Source organism: Lagopus muta, chromosome 11, assembly GCF_023343835.1.
Source record: "Lagopus muta isolate bLagMut1 chromosome 11, bLagMut1 primary, whole genome shotgun sequence".
NCBI lineage: Eukaryota > Metazoa > Chordata > Aves > Galliformes > Phasianidae > Lagopus > Lagopus muta.
In genome coordinates this window covers 19219200-19233624 of record NC_064443.1, presented here as the reverse complement: position 1 = coordinate 19233624, position 14425 = coordinate 19219200, and the positions used below count along the sequence as shown (strand labels likewise).

Sequence of the window (14425 nt, the reverse complement as noted above, 5' to 3'; positions counted from 1 at the left end):
CAGAACACTTTGTAGAGGTGCAAAAGTGGAAGTGGTTTGAGTAGAAATATAACTTGGGTGGTGTGGGTGCAGAGAACAACTCTGAACTGCCTTAATGAGAATTATTAATGAGATGAGTCTCAACATGGCTTTAACATCCCTTGCAACTTCCTGGTTAAATAATCCCTTGGAAAGGACTTGTGGGCAGAACGTAAAAGCAAGTTTTCTGTTTGTGTCCCACTTCCTAGTCCGTATTCTCTACGTATGTAGAGAGGTAAGAGGCATGTCTTGAGAGGACTGTTCATCTTCTAATAGACAAAAATATTTGATAGGAAAATAATAGAATGGCTTCACAGTTTATTTCTGTTGTCTAGAAATGTTCTTTCCTATAAAGATAAATGGAAATACCAATGATCTAGACTGACATTTTATCTTTCTTGCATGCATAAGGAAATAAATCATTATGTTTCTTTTATTGAAAACAAGCCTATTATCTTGATCTGTGAAACTCTGAAGCTATCAAGATGTCTTATGCAATGAGCAGAGTGAATTGGTTGCAAGGACTGGAGAATGGGGCTGTCTCATTAAGTGTTTGCTAATTTCTGAGATGTGACAAATAACCTTACCCTTTATTTCTCTCCTTGTTTTTATTTGAAACTCATAACAAGGGAATATTTCTGTTTCAGGCTCTGGTTCTTAGAGGCTATTTGTTGTCGCTGTTTTTTTGTTGCTGTTGGTGATGGTTCTTTTTCTGCCACAGTTAAAAAAAAAAAAAAAATTAAACCTTAGAAATTGTAAGAGTTTGGGAAGTGAGTGGGAATGAGGCATCAGTATTCAAATGCTCAAAACCTGTTGTTCTTAAAATCTGTCTTCAGGCAGCAAAAAATTAAGCAATATTGTTTTTCTTGATAGGGGAAGATCCTGAAGAGCATCACTCAGCTGCAGCCCTTGGAGAAGCCCAGGTTCTCGAACCAGGAACTCCTGATGGCAAAAGAAGTGACCCTCGTTCCCCAGAGGAGGGGCAGGGCCCGGGCTCTCTTGCATTCTCAGAGTCATCTGGATCATCGAGCAGGTCAGCACAGGAGAGCCTGTTCTCATGGCTTTGTACTCTGTTAGAGCAACTGGAGAAACTTTGGCACCAGTTCTGGACCTTTTGTACCTATACTTCATATCATAGAATGGCCTGTGTTGAAAAGGACCATAGTGATCATCTAGTTCCAACCTTCCTGCCTCAGGCAGGGTTACCAACCACCAGACCAGGCTGCCCAGAGCCATGGAAGGTGATCCTCGGCCGTGTTCCTCATTCCTTCTCTTCCATATTTCTGGCTGTGCAGTTGCTCGAGGGATGCAGCTGAAATGCATTCAGATTCACTTAATAGTTTACTAATGGCTTGATAGAGGCACTAGTGGAAACGTTCCTTTTTGTGCAGAAAAGTGAATGAAATGGCTGCGGGACCAGGAGGATGTTTGATGTTTCTCTCTTACTGCATCATCTTCCCTTTTGTTTGAGGATTTATTTGAAGAGGTTCAAAAACTGATATAGCCTAAATCTTTTAATGGCTCTTTGAGCCAAGTATTGCTCTGAGAAATAGAATTTAAATGACCCATTACTTGCAGGCAGGGATAGAATGTCACTGAACCTTGAAGTCCTGACACCCATTTACTTTTCTTTCTTAATTCATTTAGTTTTGCTTACTGAAATGGCTTTATTTGGTCACAGGAAATGAAGCATCAAGGAAGGTTTTATAAATGTGAAGCTTTGAGTTTTTGGTTCCTCAGCTCTGGTGTTATTGAAAAGAGTCAGCAGTTACTAAGACCTAACTACATAGTTTTTAAAGGTAGAGTTTGTGTCTGTTGAAAGCACGTGCTTCACAGATCACAACTTGCTAGGTACTGCTCTATCGATTGGTAAAGATGACTAATGCTAAGATAAACATCTTTTTCAGTACTGGGTGCTGTAGGCCCAGCTTCTAGGGGAAAAGGGAAAGTAGTTGAAAGATGGGATAACTTTTTTGGTACAAACCCTGGCCTGCACCTTGTTTGGTGCACCAGAGAGCAGAGCCCTGTGCTGGCAGGACTGGCATCCCGAGAGCATCTCCATGTCTGTGCTGCTTGGGTGCAGCAGCTTCCTGGAGCTGCTCCATGCAGGACCTGCTCTGAAGGATGGCTCAGCTGGGAGGAGCAACTTCTGGGCTCTTGCTTGGAGGGAAGGACCTGGCTGTGGTGCTTTGTCCCACAGGCTGGTTTCATGTGCTGAAACCTCAACTTTGCAATTGGCAGCTGTGGCACTGGCTGTAATGTTGCTGATGGGAGCTGTGTGGTGGCTGGGCCGTGCTTTGGCTGTGTAGCAGCAGTGGATGGGAGCCCAGGCAGAAGCTCTCCAGACCCAGGTGTCGTGCTGGACACGTGCAAACAGTACATGGAGCTGCTTCCTCCACTGGGTCTGCAAGGCACCTGCCCTAGGGCTCTGATTTCAGCTGCACAAAATAAATGCCCTTCACTTGATCCTATCCAGAATTTGAATGAGATGTTCCCGTTTCACTCTTTTTTTTTTTTCTTCTTTTTTCTTGCCTGCAAGCTCACCTTTTAGCATTAAGGACCCTAGAAAATCTAGAATTTTCATTTGACAGAGTGAGAAAGTTTTCCTTTTATTAGCTCATCCAAGGAGTCATTAAATCTGCTCTGCTGCTAACTTGGTATATAAATGATGTCCTGAGTGACCCTCCTGTGGCCTTTGGCATCACAGCTACATTTTCGTTCTTTACCTTTCTCTGTCTGCAGACTTATGTTTATTATTCTCAAGTCTGGGTGAGAGTGTGTTGAAGAGACTGTTGGCTGCAGGGTATCAGTGTGCCACTGCTGCTGATGGTTTGAATGTGCTCTCATAAGGCAGGTTGGCAGATTTTGTTGGAAAGTGCACATTGTTTGCGTCATGTCTGGCTGAGGACAAAGCTGTTTATTCCTTCTTTTCATGTATTCGCTCTCTCCAAATGAAGTATTTCCATAGATTTCTCGACTCAAACACAGGATCTCACAGCTGTAAAGACCATTCAGTGTGCCTCAGATATTTGGACCTCTTTGAAAAACCAAACGTAAGCCAACAAACACACTTACTAGCTCTTTGTGGCGGCTACTTTGCTTCAACTCCTATGGCACAGAATTGCTTTTTCAGAATCTCTCTGGGACTTCTCTCTTTGCTTTCCTACTTTGTGCATACTCTCTGGTTTGTATGTGCAATGTGTTTATATTTGTTTAAGTTTAGTGCAGTTTGCATAACCTTAAAAGTTAGCTTCTGTGTTGGTCAAGAAGTTCAGTGCAGTAGTGCTGTGGTTGTGTTTATTTTTCCTTTCTTTTCTGCATTAAACTCAGCTGACCGGCTGCTGGGCTCTGTGGTGTGCCTGGCCATCATGGACTGTAGGTGCTCATCCTTTATAACATGGCATCTTGTTTTTTTTAGTATATATTTGGCTGAAATAGAGACGAGAATAGCAGTGATGAGGCAGGGAAGCCTGGCTGGATGCTGTGTGATGCATGGCCACTGCTGTTTGGCTGCAGTGTGCTCCTTGGGCCAGGCTCATCCTTCTTGCACTGCTTTGCCTGTGGCTCTGAGCAGCAGCTCTGGGAGCAGTGTGCCTTTTGGCTGCACCGTGTGTGTTGGGCTGTGCCTCGCACCCATGCTGTGCTGTTGACATCATCTGGGTCCATTTTAATTAGTAGCATTAGGTCATGATTTTCAGAGGTTGTGGAAAAACAGTCATATAAACTGCATGAAAGAAAGATGTGTTGTGTCAGTCTCTGGCTGCCATGGAGTTAATGTTCTGTGAAGTGCAGTGAAAACAAGAGAAGAATGATTTAGAGTGGGGGTGGTCTGTAGCATTGTGCTTTTTCATCAAGATACGATTTTCTGAGACTCACATTTTCTTTCTGATAATAAGAGGATATCCTTTGACAAGGGGGAACTTATTTCACATTGAAATGTCAAAACTTGAAATATATTTGGGAGTCCAAATCTGTGTGCTGTACTTTTAAGCACAGAGAAAGCACTTTTCTATGGAGGCCTGATGCTGTGATGCATTAAAAGACAATTTGGATTTTGGGCAGTGTATGGAGCACAGCTGAACAGTCACAGAGGCACAGAGCTGACGTCGTTGTTCTATTAATGACACTGCAGTGGACTTGGTGATTTCTACCTCCTCTCCTCATTAGAACTTCTACGCCTTTTCAATCCAATACCAGTAGTTAAAGTTCTGCTTTGTACAACTAAGGGAGCAGTCAGACCATACAACATATCTGTACGTCTGTAGTGATCCTGACAGTGCTGATGTTATTCAGCAGTCACTGCTCTACGTGAGGACAGGAGAACTCTGCTGGAGGAAAGGTATCAGCCAGACGTGGAGGTGGTAGCATCGATCCGAGCGTGTTTGGTCTTTTCAGAAATGGATGATCCCACCAATGAAGCAAAACGCTCCTAATAGATAAACAGCAGAACAAAGCCCTGACTCTTAAAGGATATTTTTCAAAGCTGTGAAGTCATTCATAAAGCTTTCATGGAACTTTAGTTCTCTATATAAATAGTCTCACTGCGTTCTTTTACTTTCTGGGACGGAAGCCAAGCTTTATGCAAGAGTTTAAACAATAGAAAAATTATAAAAGAAACTAGGTGGGACAGTGATAAGCCAGTTAATGAACCACACAGAGGAAATATTTTATTAAAAGTACTCTATAAAACTGAGATAACATTCAGTCATTTAAACAAATTATTTTGCTTTAAAACTGCTGTTAGAAGAGAGCATCAGTTCTTAGGAGCAGAGTGGAGGACTCTCAGCACAGGCAATACATCTTTGGCCTCGTCTAACGATGTTATATTGTACAGCGAAACAGGGTGATTTAATTCTGAAACACTGACTGAAAGTGCTGTACCTGCAGCGTGTGTAAATCTCTGCCTCTGGGATACACAGAGCTGCTGCAGCTCTGCCAGCTGAGCTCCTTGCCCAAGTCAGGGCTCTCGTTGGCACTCAGTGGGGCTCCTTGGCGCTGCGCTTGGCAGCTATTGATCAGGATGAAGGTCTGCATTTAGCCAGTCGCTTGCTTTGGCTTTAGCTGCTTTGCAGTAGTTGAGGTTTAGTTCATCAGCTGGAGAAGGCATCGTGTGCAGGCTGGAGCAGCATCCCCTGCAGACCTCTCACAGACGTGGCTTTGCCGGAGCTGGCAGCGCAGGGCGGCTGCAGAGCTGAGAGGGCCTTCCTGGCACTGCAGGCTGGGATAACCAGAGTGCTGTCCTGGTCCTGGGGCTGACTGTCTCTGGCTCAAGGCAGTGCATGAGAGCTGTTTTCAGTGGGGGAATAGCTGTCTTTTTTCAGCTCTGTTGTTCAGTTTTGACTTAATCTTGTGCTGCTGTGGGCCAGAGAAGGTGAACATCAAGTGTTGGATGGGAGCATTCTATCTTTGATTTTTTTGGCTTCAAATGTGAGTCCGTTGCATAAGGATGCTGCTGCTTCTCTGCTAATTCATACCTTTGTTCCAACAATTGTGAACTGTGGTGTATGGGCACAGAGCTGCAAGGGCTGTAGGTGGAGTCCTGGGGAGGCCATTGACAAAGGGGCAGCTGCTGGCCTCTGGTTTGTACAGGGTATGGTGCCTGCATAGGATAGCTGTCAGGACATCAGACACAGCTGTGGATTGGGCACCTTTGAGTCCTGAAAACAGACGTGAAGGCACCAGCACTCTGCATTGTCTTGGCTGCCTGACACCCTGCACACTATGGCTGTCCATCGCAGGCAGGCTGGAGTTTGGAATGGGAGCAGGAAGCAGGGCAGGAAGGTACAGAAAAATACTTCTCCTCGGTCCTTGTAGCTGGGCATTCACCTTCAAACAGAGCTGGTGACATGAGAGAGCCTGCAGTTGGCACCAACAGCGAGAACTGCTCCATGCACGTGCTGGAGTGCAGGGCAGGACAGGCTGATGAAAGGGTTCTGCTTGCTGAGCAGCCAAGAAGGAACTTAATCTGCCATAAAGCAAACTTGCTCCTTTCATTTTTAGAATGAGACATGTTATTCGCACTTGTCGGCTTTCTTCTCTCTATTTTAAGGTGATGTGTTTATCTTTAAAAGGCAAAACCAAACCAAAGCCTCACTAACAAAGGGAGAGCAGGTGTAACATCCAGCTGATGATCAAGGAAGGAGCAGTTCACTCGTTATGGCCTGAAAGTGCCCCAAGGCAGCTGACCCTCAGCCTGCAGTGGGTGCTGCAGCCAAACCCTTTGTGCCCTCACTGCGCTCCTCAGCTCTCTGCACCACAAGCTTTACATCTCAGGGCATTGCTGGTTTTGCTGTGGATTTACTCATATGGAATTCTCAATGCAAGATAGGAAGAAAAATCTTTATTAAAGGGAAGGACAGTAGAGCTCTTGCAGGAAATTGCTTGGATTTGGAGTCCAAGTGAAGCCTGAAGATGTGTTGTGCCTTGCCTGGCCTTGGTGTGCCTGCCGGCTGGGAAGGCAGAAGGAATGAGCAAAACCGTATGCTGAGTTCTGTTTGGCCTCAGTAAAACCAACATGCAGAATGAGGTAGCTGTTTCTTCTCAATTTAACTCATTTTCTTCAGTTTAAGTGCAGGTTGTTCAACAATAAGGAGATATTGGAAGCTTTCTGTGAGGGAAAGCAAAATTATTTAAAATTTTGAACTCAGTTGGTCAGCATTCCTTTTGGCTTAATATTCAGCGTTTCAATAAAGAGCTGAAAAACGTTTTTTGATGATTGTTTTGCAGCTATCCATTTAGAGCTGTTTTTCCTCCCCACATGTGGAAAATAGTACAAAGCATGGAGTTGCTGCAGCTCAGTGTCAGGAGATGGCTTGATCTTTGTTTAAGAAGCTGATGTTTAGCAATCTTAGTGAGCAACTGCCTTGGAATGATGGACGTGTTTGAAGAAGTGCTGGAGAAAAGGGCAGTTTGGCCACAGCTGGGAATCCCAGCCCTGCAGGCTGTCTGTGGGCTCAGGTGTGATGTCCTTCATCACTCAGCACAGTGGACGTGCAGGGGTTGACCTGGGTCGTGGGGGGCTCGGACCACTCTTGTGCTGATATCCCGTTCTCCTACACAGGCACGCTCTGAGGTGGTAAGTAACTCCAGTACATTTTGTGCCTGGTTTCAAAATAGTTTGGTAGGCAAAAACTTTGAAATATGCATGCAAATTATGAACTTTCATTATTGTGCTGAGTGCTAGCCAAATCTTTTCACTTATATTGTTTTGCTTGTGACAAACAGTTGATTAATGATAATAAGAATATATTTTTCAGGGCAATGAAGTACATGGTGTTCAGTCGTCAAACCTGTTCTTTTTCTATTTTAGGGAGCCAAACGCTAAAATCTCCCTGCTTCTTTTAATGTAACTGGAGCATCAGGGCAGGATTCAGAAGTATGATAACTCATTCCCTGGGAATCCAGCTTGTGTGCCGAAGATGAATTCTTGACAGAGTGCAAATTTGGGGAGTAAAAAAATAAACCTGCTAGACTTCCCAACTTTCCCTGTCACCATCATTTTTACAGTGTGCTTTCCTGTGTTTTTGCTTTGAGTATTTCATGTCATCTTTAGTAGTGCAGTGAGAAATGCCTGGGCATGCTGGGGTTCCGTGATGTTCCCTCCAAGCACCCACGTGTGGTGCTGGGGTTTGGGCTGCTCTCACTCCTCCAGGTGCTGTGCGTGGTGGGATTGGTAACTGGTGCAGGGATGAAACGTTGTTCCCTATACATGCAGTCACTGCTTTCAATTTTAGTTGCCTTTATCTCCAAATTAAAGCTGTTCTGTTGAGTAATGCTTGTAATTAGATAAATTTATTCAGCTGTTCATAAAAATTCCTGGGGAACCACAGATGAGTTTCTAAAATTGCACACACAGCTTCAAAGTCCATTTTGTTTTGGAATAATGTTCTGCATATGGCAGCAGTGCTTTGTGTGTGTTTTCCCTTTTTCAAACTCCTCTGTGCCAGTGGTGTTTTTCTCCTATCCGTGGTGCTGCAGTCACTGTGCTGCTCCTTTGGCCCTGACGAGGAATGGGAGGTGGGGGGAGACTGACTGGGAAAGGGAGAAGAAATCCTGCCCACCATTTATTCATTTTCTCAAAAAAAGGAACCTTCTGGGCTTTGGTGGAAATGATTCCCCATTGCTGGTGCTGTGTGTAAGGTCTGTCTCATTTACAAGCTCTGCTGCCAGAATTAATCACTTTGTTTAGAGACCTTTGGCGTGAGCATTGTTAAAATAATTGATGTGTGTTTTGCTTTTCCCTTCAGCTCCAGTTCAGACATCTTGAGAGATCTGGAAGCTGAGATTTGTTCGGTGCCCTCTGACAGGTAGGCAGAAACAGACGGGGGGAAAAGTACTTGAGGCTGATTTGAAGTCTCTTCTGGTTTGCTGAATCCTACATGTTTTCTGCAAGAGAGGCAAATGCCATTAAAGCATCAGGTTTGGTGAGAACCTCCACAGTTACTGGGGGCAAAACTTCTACAGTGTTGTTGGTTTGCTGGAAAATAATGCATGGGTGCTCCTAGAATCCCCAGATGAGTGGCTGAAAATCATTGTTCCAAAGCATACATTGAGTATGGATGTATACTTAACAAAAAAACAACAAAACAAACACAGAGTTTTATGGGAAAACAAGAGACTAAATACAATAGAAAATTAATGTGAGGTTGTTGCCAGTCCTCACCTGTATCTCTGTGTCTAATTGAACGTCCTGGAATTGCAGCGTTTGCTTTGGTTGGCTTCTGTTAGGAGAGAGAAAAGCACGTTCTTGTTTCTAGAATCCTAATGTCATCTTTTCAAAGAACAAAAATCCCCTTCTGTTATTGGTAAGATTTAAAGTTTGTGTCTGGCTGTGCAAGGTGTTCTGTAAAGAAATGCTGCAAAATCATCCAATGATTCCTGAAGAAAAGCAGTGAAATGCATGAAGGTGGAGAGCAAATGTTGGACTATCTGGGGATGCTGAGGGTGTGCAGGTATAGTGAGATTTATAGCAGTGCAGTGTTAGATCAACTGAAAAGCTTTGTAGGTATCGTACAAAGAAACAGGAATGAAGACTGATTGCATCTGTGACTTCTTGCATGCGTTAGCAAATTGTGTTCATTAGTGCAAGAAGAAATAGGAATGTCAAGTGTGGAAGCTGGATGCCCTAATGGGGCGTTTCTCTTTAGCAGTATTGGATGTTAATGTTAGTTATAATGTATCCAGAGCAAAAGTAATTTGTTACTTTGATGGTTTCCGTCACTCAGAAAATCTCAGTCTTTTGGTTGTTTTATTTGCATGGTACCAAGTTTTGGCCAGGTTGGCAAGTGCACAAGAATATTAAGTCAGGTCTATGCATTTCATTACAGCTATATTGCTCTTCATTGCAGAATTGTGTCCTGCTGTTTGCAGCAGGGGAGAGCTTTGCTTTGGCAAGCTCAGTACCTGAGAAGGCACAGGCCAGCACAAAAACATTTCATAACCAGCACAGATTTTTGGTTTTGGGGCTGATCATCTCTCTGTTTTTGTTCTGGCTGATGATTGGGTATTTGCAAAGCAAGTGATATGGAAGTTTCAGCTTTTGACATATTTCAGTACATAAGATAATTAACATTATGCTTTGGAAATAATCTAGGATGGCCTGTATTTGGCCTAGGTTCAAATGGCAATTTCTTGGTGAAGGGAACACTTCTAAATAGTGCTGTGTCCAGACTTCTGCATCCTTTTATATCCGTAATTCCACATGACATTATTTGGTATTTGGGCATGAGGGCTGAAAACACTGCTGTGTGCAGCCCTGGAGGATCTCACTTTAGAGATGGGCACTATGCTGAGGACAGGTCTAGCTATGAAATTCAGTGGGCTTCTCTCAGGACAAGACTGCAGAAGAGTCTCTGTTCAGAGATGGATGTGATGAGGGAGAATACATTTGTCTACGCTAACAATACAAATCCATATTATTGCTCTTCTGCAGGATTTCTGTGTTGACTGAAATGGAGGAAGTAGTTCTTCATGAGCATTACTTGCTTTTGCCAAATGTGATTTTTCAGTACTTTTAAAACTATGTCATCTGTTTCATGTTTCTCACAGATGGGATTCAGAAGATTTAGGGTCTCTTGTGTCTCTGGAAGGGTTAAGCTCAAGTTGAAGCTCCGGGGGAAGCAGTCTGCAGGGGCTGCTCAGCAGTCAGAGTGGTCACTGGTTCTGGTTGACTGTGGCTGGGGAATGCACTCCTGGGGGCAGGGAAGCAGAGCACTGTGCAGTGGGGCAGGGAGCAGCTGTGTGTGCTGCCAGCTGCACCACGGGCTGCTTTGGTGAGCTGCAGGCTTCTTATGGTTTCACAGTGCAAGTCTCTAAAAGAGAATTTAATGCTATTTATAAAAGAAAAGCTTCAAACTTTCAAACTTGTGCGAATGCTTTGTTCTCCCTAAGCAGGTGAGGTGGCAGCAGTGATGTGGTGTGTTTGGACCTCAGCATCTGTGCCTGCAGTTCCCAAAGCAGCCTTCCCACTGCTTAGCATCAGGCTGAGGTTGAGCAGAGCAGCTCTGCCTGCAGCACATCTCAAGGTGTTGGAAAAGTTGAACTGCAGCATGCTGTGCCTTTTGGAGATAGTGATCTGCTGAGCCTTAATTTCCATGATAGATCTAATAAAGAAGCAATAAATATTCATATTCTGTGTTTAGAGTGGATTGTCTATTTTATGAAGCGCTTAATGAAAATTGAGACATTACTTAAATTCCCTGGAGTCATCTTTCATCTCTGCTAATTGTCTTATTTTGACACAAAGAGATTAGACAGTAATACTCAAAAAATAAGCCCAAGTATTTTTCTATGGCATACTTGCCATTTGTTTGTGACAGTGCATGGATGGAGCAGATTTGGGATATTTTAGTGGCAATTTGCTGCATATTTTTAGCAAAACGCCATTCCATTCCTGAAACTAACTTAAGCACGATTTAAGCATTCTCTGAGCTCTCAAAATTTTTTTCCTTGCTTTTCATATCCTCTGTTAAGTAACAAATCCATTTGCTGTGGTATAATGCTATTGGGACTACATAAATTCATATTACTCTATCTGATGAAATTGAGGCAGCGTTTCAGGCTCTCAGTAACCTCTTGGTGACCATTTAATGAAAGCCTTATGGTTCCGTGACGTGTGTGGCAAGCAGTGTGCGAGTGCTGAGCTGCAGGGATTGCTCAGCTCTGTGGGAAGCATCGCATCTGAAGGCCTAGAAGTTGGTGTGAGTTTGAAAGGCTTCTGTGGTGACTTCACCATTCACACTTTAGCTAAGTTCTTCTGGAGAGCTGGCAGTGAGATTTTAGGGAGTAAGCTGGTGGATGTATTTCCTATAGGAGTGCAATGTGAAATAAAGAAAAGGATAAAAGGATGATGGATCTTTAATTGTGCATAGTTGCAGTAAAATATCTTGCCTACCTCACAATATACTTCAGTGCTCTGAGAAACAAGCTCATCTCATTCTGAAAGAAAGGATGGGGGCTTTCCTGTTTCTTCTCCCCCCGTCTCAGATGTCGGATGCCAGAAGTTGGAGCTGTGTCCTTGCCCAAGCCAACCACATTACAAAGTGAACCAATGGGTGTGGGAAGGGAGCTGCCTTTCCCAAGGATCCAAATGTGCATGTTGCTGTGGAAGGTCAGCCATGCTTGCTTTGTGCTTTCACTGTTGGTGGCACTGTGCCACGTGGCCAGCAGATCAAAGCTGAAGAGTACAAAAATCTCTGATCTATGAAATGAACGTAAACCAAAGGAGCGGCTGGCAGCCCTGGTCCCAGCACAGTGGCAGTGCCCTGCCTGGGGGTGGAGGTGTTCTGTTGGGACGAGTGCCTGCTCAGCTTAAGAGGACCTGTGATCTGTGTCTGCTGCTGTGCTCCTTCACCCAGGCCTGGCCCTGCAGAACGAGCACTGCAGGCACATCCCTGTTGTGCCCTCTGCCTCCTGCTCCTCACATTGGGTCACATACCTGAGCCTTGCCTGCTTTTCCCATCAGCCACGCTCCTTATTGGTCTGTGCTGGTGGTCACGATGTTTTTGCAGAGCTGTTGGCAGACAAATGGTCTTAAGTTCTAGTTCAGAAATGGTGTGGAAGGCTTTAGTCCTTCAGACTCAGTTTCTGATGAAGCAAGCATCTTTGTGCAGGTATGTGTTAGCAGTAGGGCCATGGACACTCGAATTGCATGTGACCTGCTGTGGGATGCAGTTATGTGTCTGAACTCATCTGTTCCCTTCAGGGTTTTGCTGGCATCCAGGGTTATACAAATGTCAATGGCTTTGCAGAGTCGTGGCTTGAGAAGCATTTAATAACGTACTGACAGAGACCCTGTGTGCAGAAGTTGCCTTATTAGACAAAACCTCTAAGCAGTGATTGCTTGTTTACCAGGGTATCTTTGGATGACGTTGTCTTTCTTTCCAGTTTCAGTGCTGTTTCTGTGCAGTGATTGCACTGCAGTGCTTTCTCAGCAATGCTACTTGTTCTGTATGCAAAGGTGTACGTTGGCAGTTGAGTTGGAAACAGGTTTTAGAGTCCCCAGGTTTCACCCAGCCCTGTGCTGACCCTGGGTCCCATCTGCTGACAAGTGAAGCTGTTGCTTAGAAAGCATTAGTTCTTGGCTTATTTATTTCTGCAGGGTTTGGGAAGGCAGGCTGTAGGAGTGTAGCACTGGGTACTGCAGCAAGTCGCAGAGCTGTTGTGTGGCACTGCTTCGTGTTGCTCAGTGTTCCCAGGGCTCCACCATTCTGTTCTTCTAAACCTGCACAATGGTGGCTCCTGTGAGCAGCGCCAGCTGAGACAGAGGGCACTGTGTGTGCAGGCTGGCTGCAATCAGCTGGTCTGGGGTGGTTTCTGTGACCAATGCCATCTCTGGAGTAGTGCTAGCTCTAGGTTACTGTAAGTCACTTTGTCAACCTCCGTTGTTATTTTTCTGAGTTTTCTTGGTGGGTTTTTATTTGAATTTACTTAGAAAATAGTTAATCGCTCTCTTAATTCAATGCTAACTTTTAGTGTTTGTAACCTATCTTCAGTTCAGTGAAACAAAGGTAGAAAGCATGAGGCTTCCTTATAAAACAAAATCTGGACAAGGATGACGCAGAAGCGATGTCTGCTGGGTTATCTGAGAGTGGTGACATCCTTCCGTGTGTAGGCACTATATGTGAGTAAAAAGTAAAGCCTGTTGTTTTCAAGAGCTTTAGACTTAGAGGTAATTATTTTGTTATTGGGTGTTTGGTGTTGAAGACACGGGAGGTTCTGCAGAGGGTTCATCATAGCCTTTGGGGATGTTAGGACATGCTTTGTGATAGTATTGTCCAGATGTAGTAGGTAAATGAAGCTCGGGCTCATTGTGGAGCCCATAATCTGAAGCGCACAAAGTCAGTGAAGAAAATGGAAAGCAATACCAAGAGGCTCGAAGGATAATTGAGTAGCAAATCAAATGAGCAATCATAGTAGAAAATCAAATTGCTTGGCTGCTGGTGCAGCTGTGCTGCTTGTCGGAGCTGCTCGCGAGCAGAGCAGGCAGGGAATCGTGTCATCAGCTCCGCTGTGCTCTGCAGTGCGGCGTGCGTTGCGGCTGGGCAGGAGGAACCGTGGGGAGCTGCTAGAGGCTCTGGGGTGCACATTGTTCCTGATCTGTGTGTGTGTGCTCCTTGCTGCTGCCAAAGGGGAAACGACTTCAGCGTTCGAGTTCCTTAGAATCACGAGGTTGGAAAGGACCTACGAGAGCACCTGGTTGAAACCATCTCCTATCACCATTACTACCCACTGAGCTACTGAGCTGTATCTCATAGCACCTCATCCAGACTCTTATCCAGATTTCATCTTATTTCCAGTTGTGAATTTCCTGTTTAAGCTGAGTGAATAGTCCCCGTAGGGTAGATTCATCCTGGCAAACGGCTTTTGAAAAAATGTGTTTATGAAGAATGTTTAATTAGTAATGGCTGTTGATGAGCAGAGCAGTATCTTTCACGTTGACTCTATGTGTGTTCCAAGCTCAAAGCAGGTTGATGGAAATTAGCTGTATAATTTAAATAAGGCTAGCTTAACTTTCTTTTTCCCCTTTAAAATTAACTGTAACTGAAATGAAAGCACTTCTTTGAGCTTCCAGTGACATTCCTTGTCTGTAATGGGAAGAGCCTCAGGTGAAGGGTTGCAGCTGGAAGGTGGGAGCCCCACGTGTTGTCCTGGTGGGAGATCCACCCCACAGCTGCTGTCCCTCCTCTTGGTGGCTGTGCTGTGCATGACTGTTCCATGCACACCTTTGCTGATGTCACGTGGGTGTGCCAGCACTGGAGGCTGTGGGTGAAGTACTGGGAAGGCTGTTTTTCCTTCGTCTCAGTTCCAGGACAGAGCTGGGCAGTGCTGGACGTGTCTGTGCCCATGGGGTTTGTGGGTACTGCTACCCTCAGACATGGGGATGGAGCGTGTTTCTGTTCATGCCCCG

General features: G+C 44.7%; 1 protein-coding gene across 1 annotated transcript in view; it reads left to right on the top strand.

Annotated features, from left to right (window-relative positions):
- RAD18 (RAD18 E3 ubiquitin protein ligase) overlaps nucleotides 1-14425 on the top strand; it is a 35845-nt gene that overhangs the window by 20622 nt on the left and 798 nt on the right. The window contains exons 11-12 of the mRNA XM_048957538.1: nucleotides 892-1051; nucleotides 8265-8324. Of these exons, the coding sequence (XP_048813495.1) occupies nucleotides 892-1051; nucleotides 8265-8324 (220 nt within the window). The remainder of the gene's footprint in view (nucleotides 1-891; nucleotides 1052-8264; nucleotides 8325-14425) is intronic.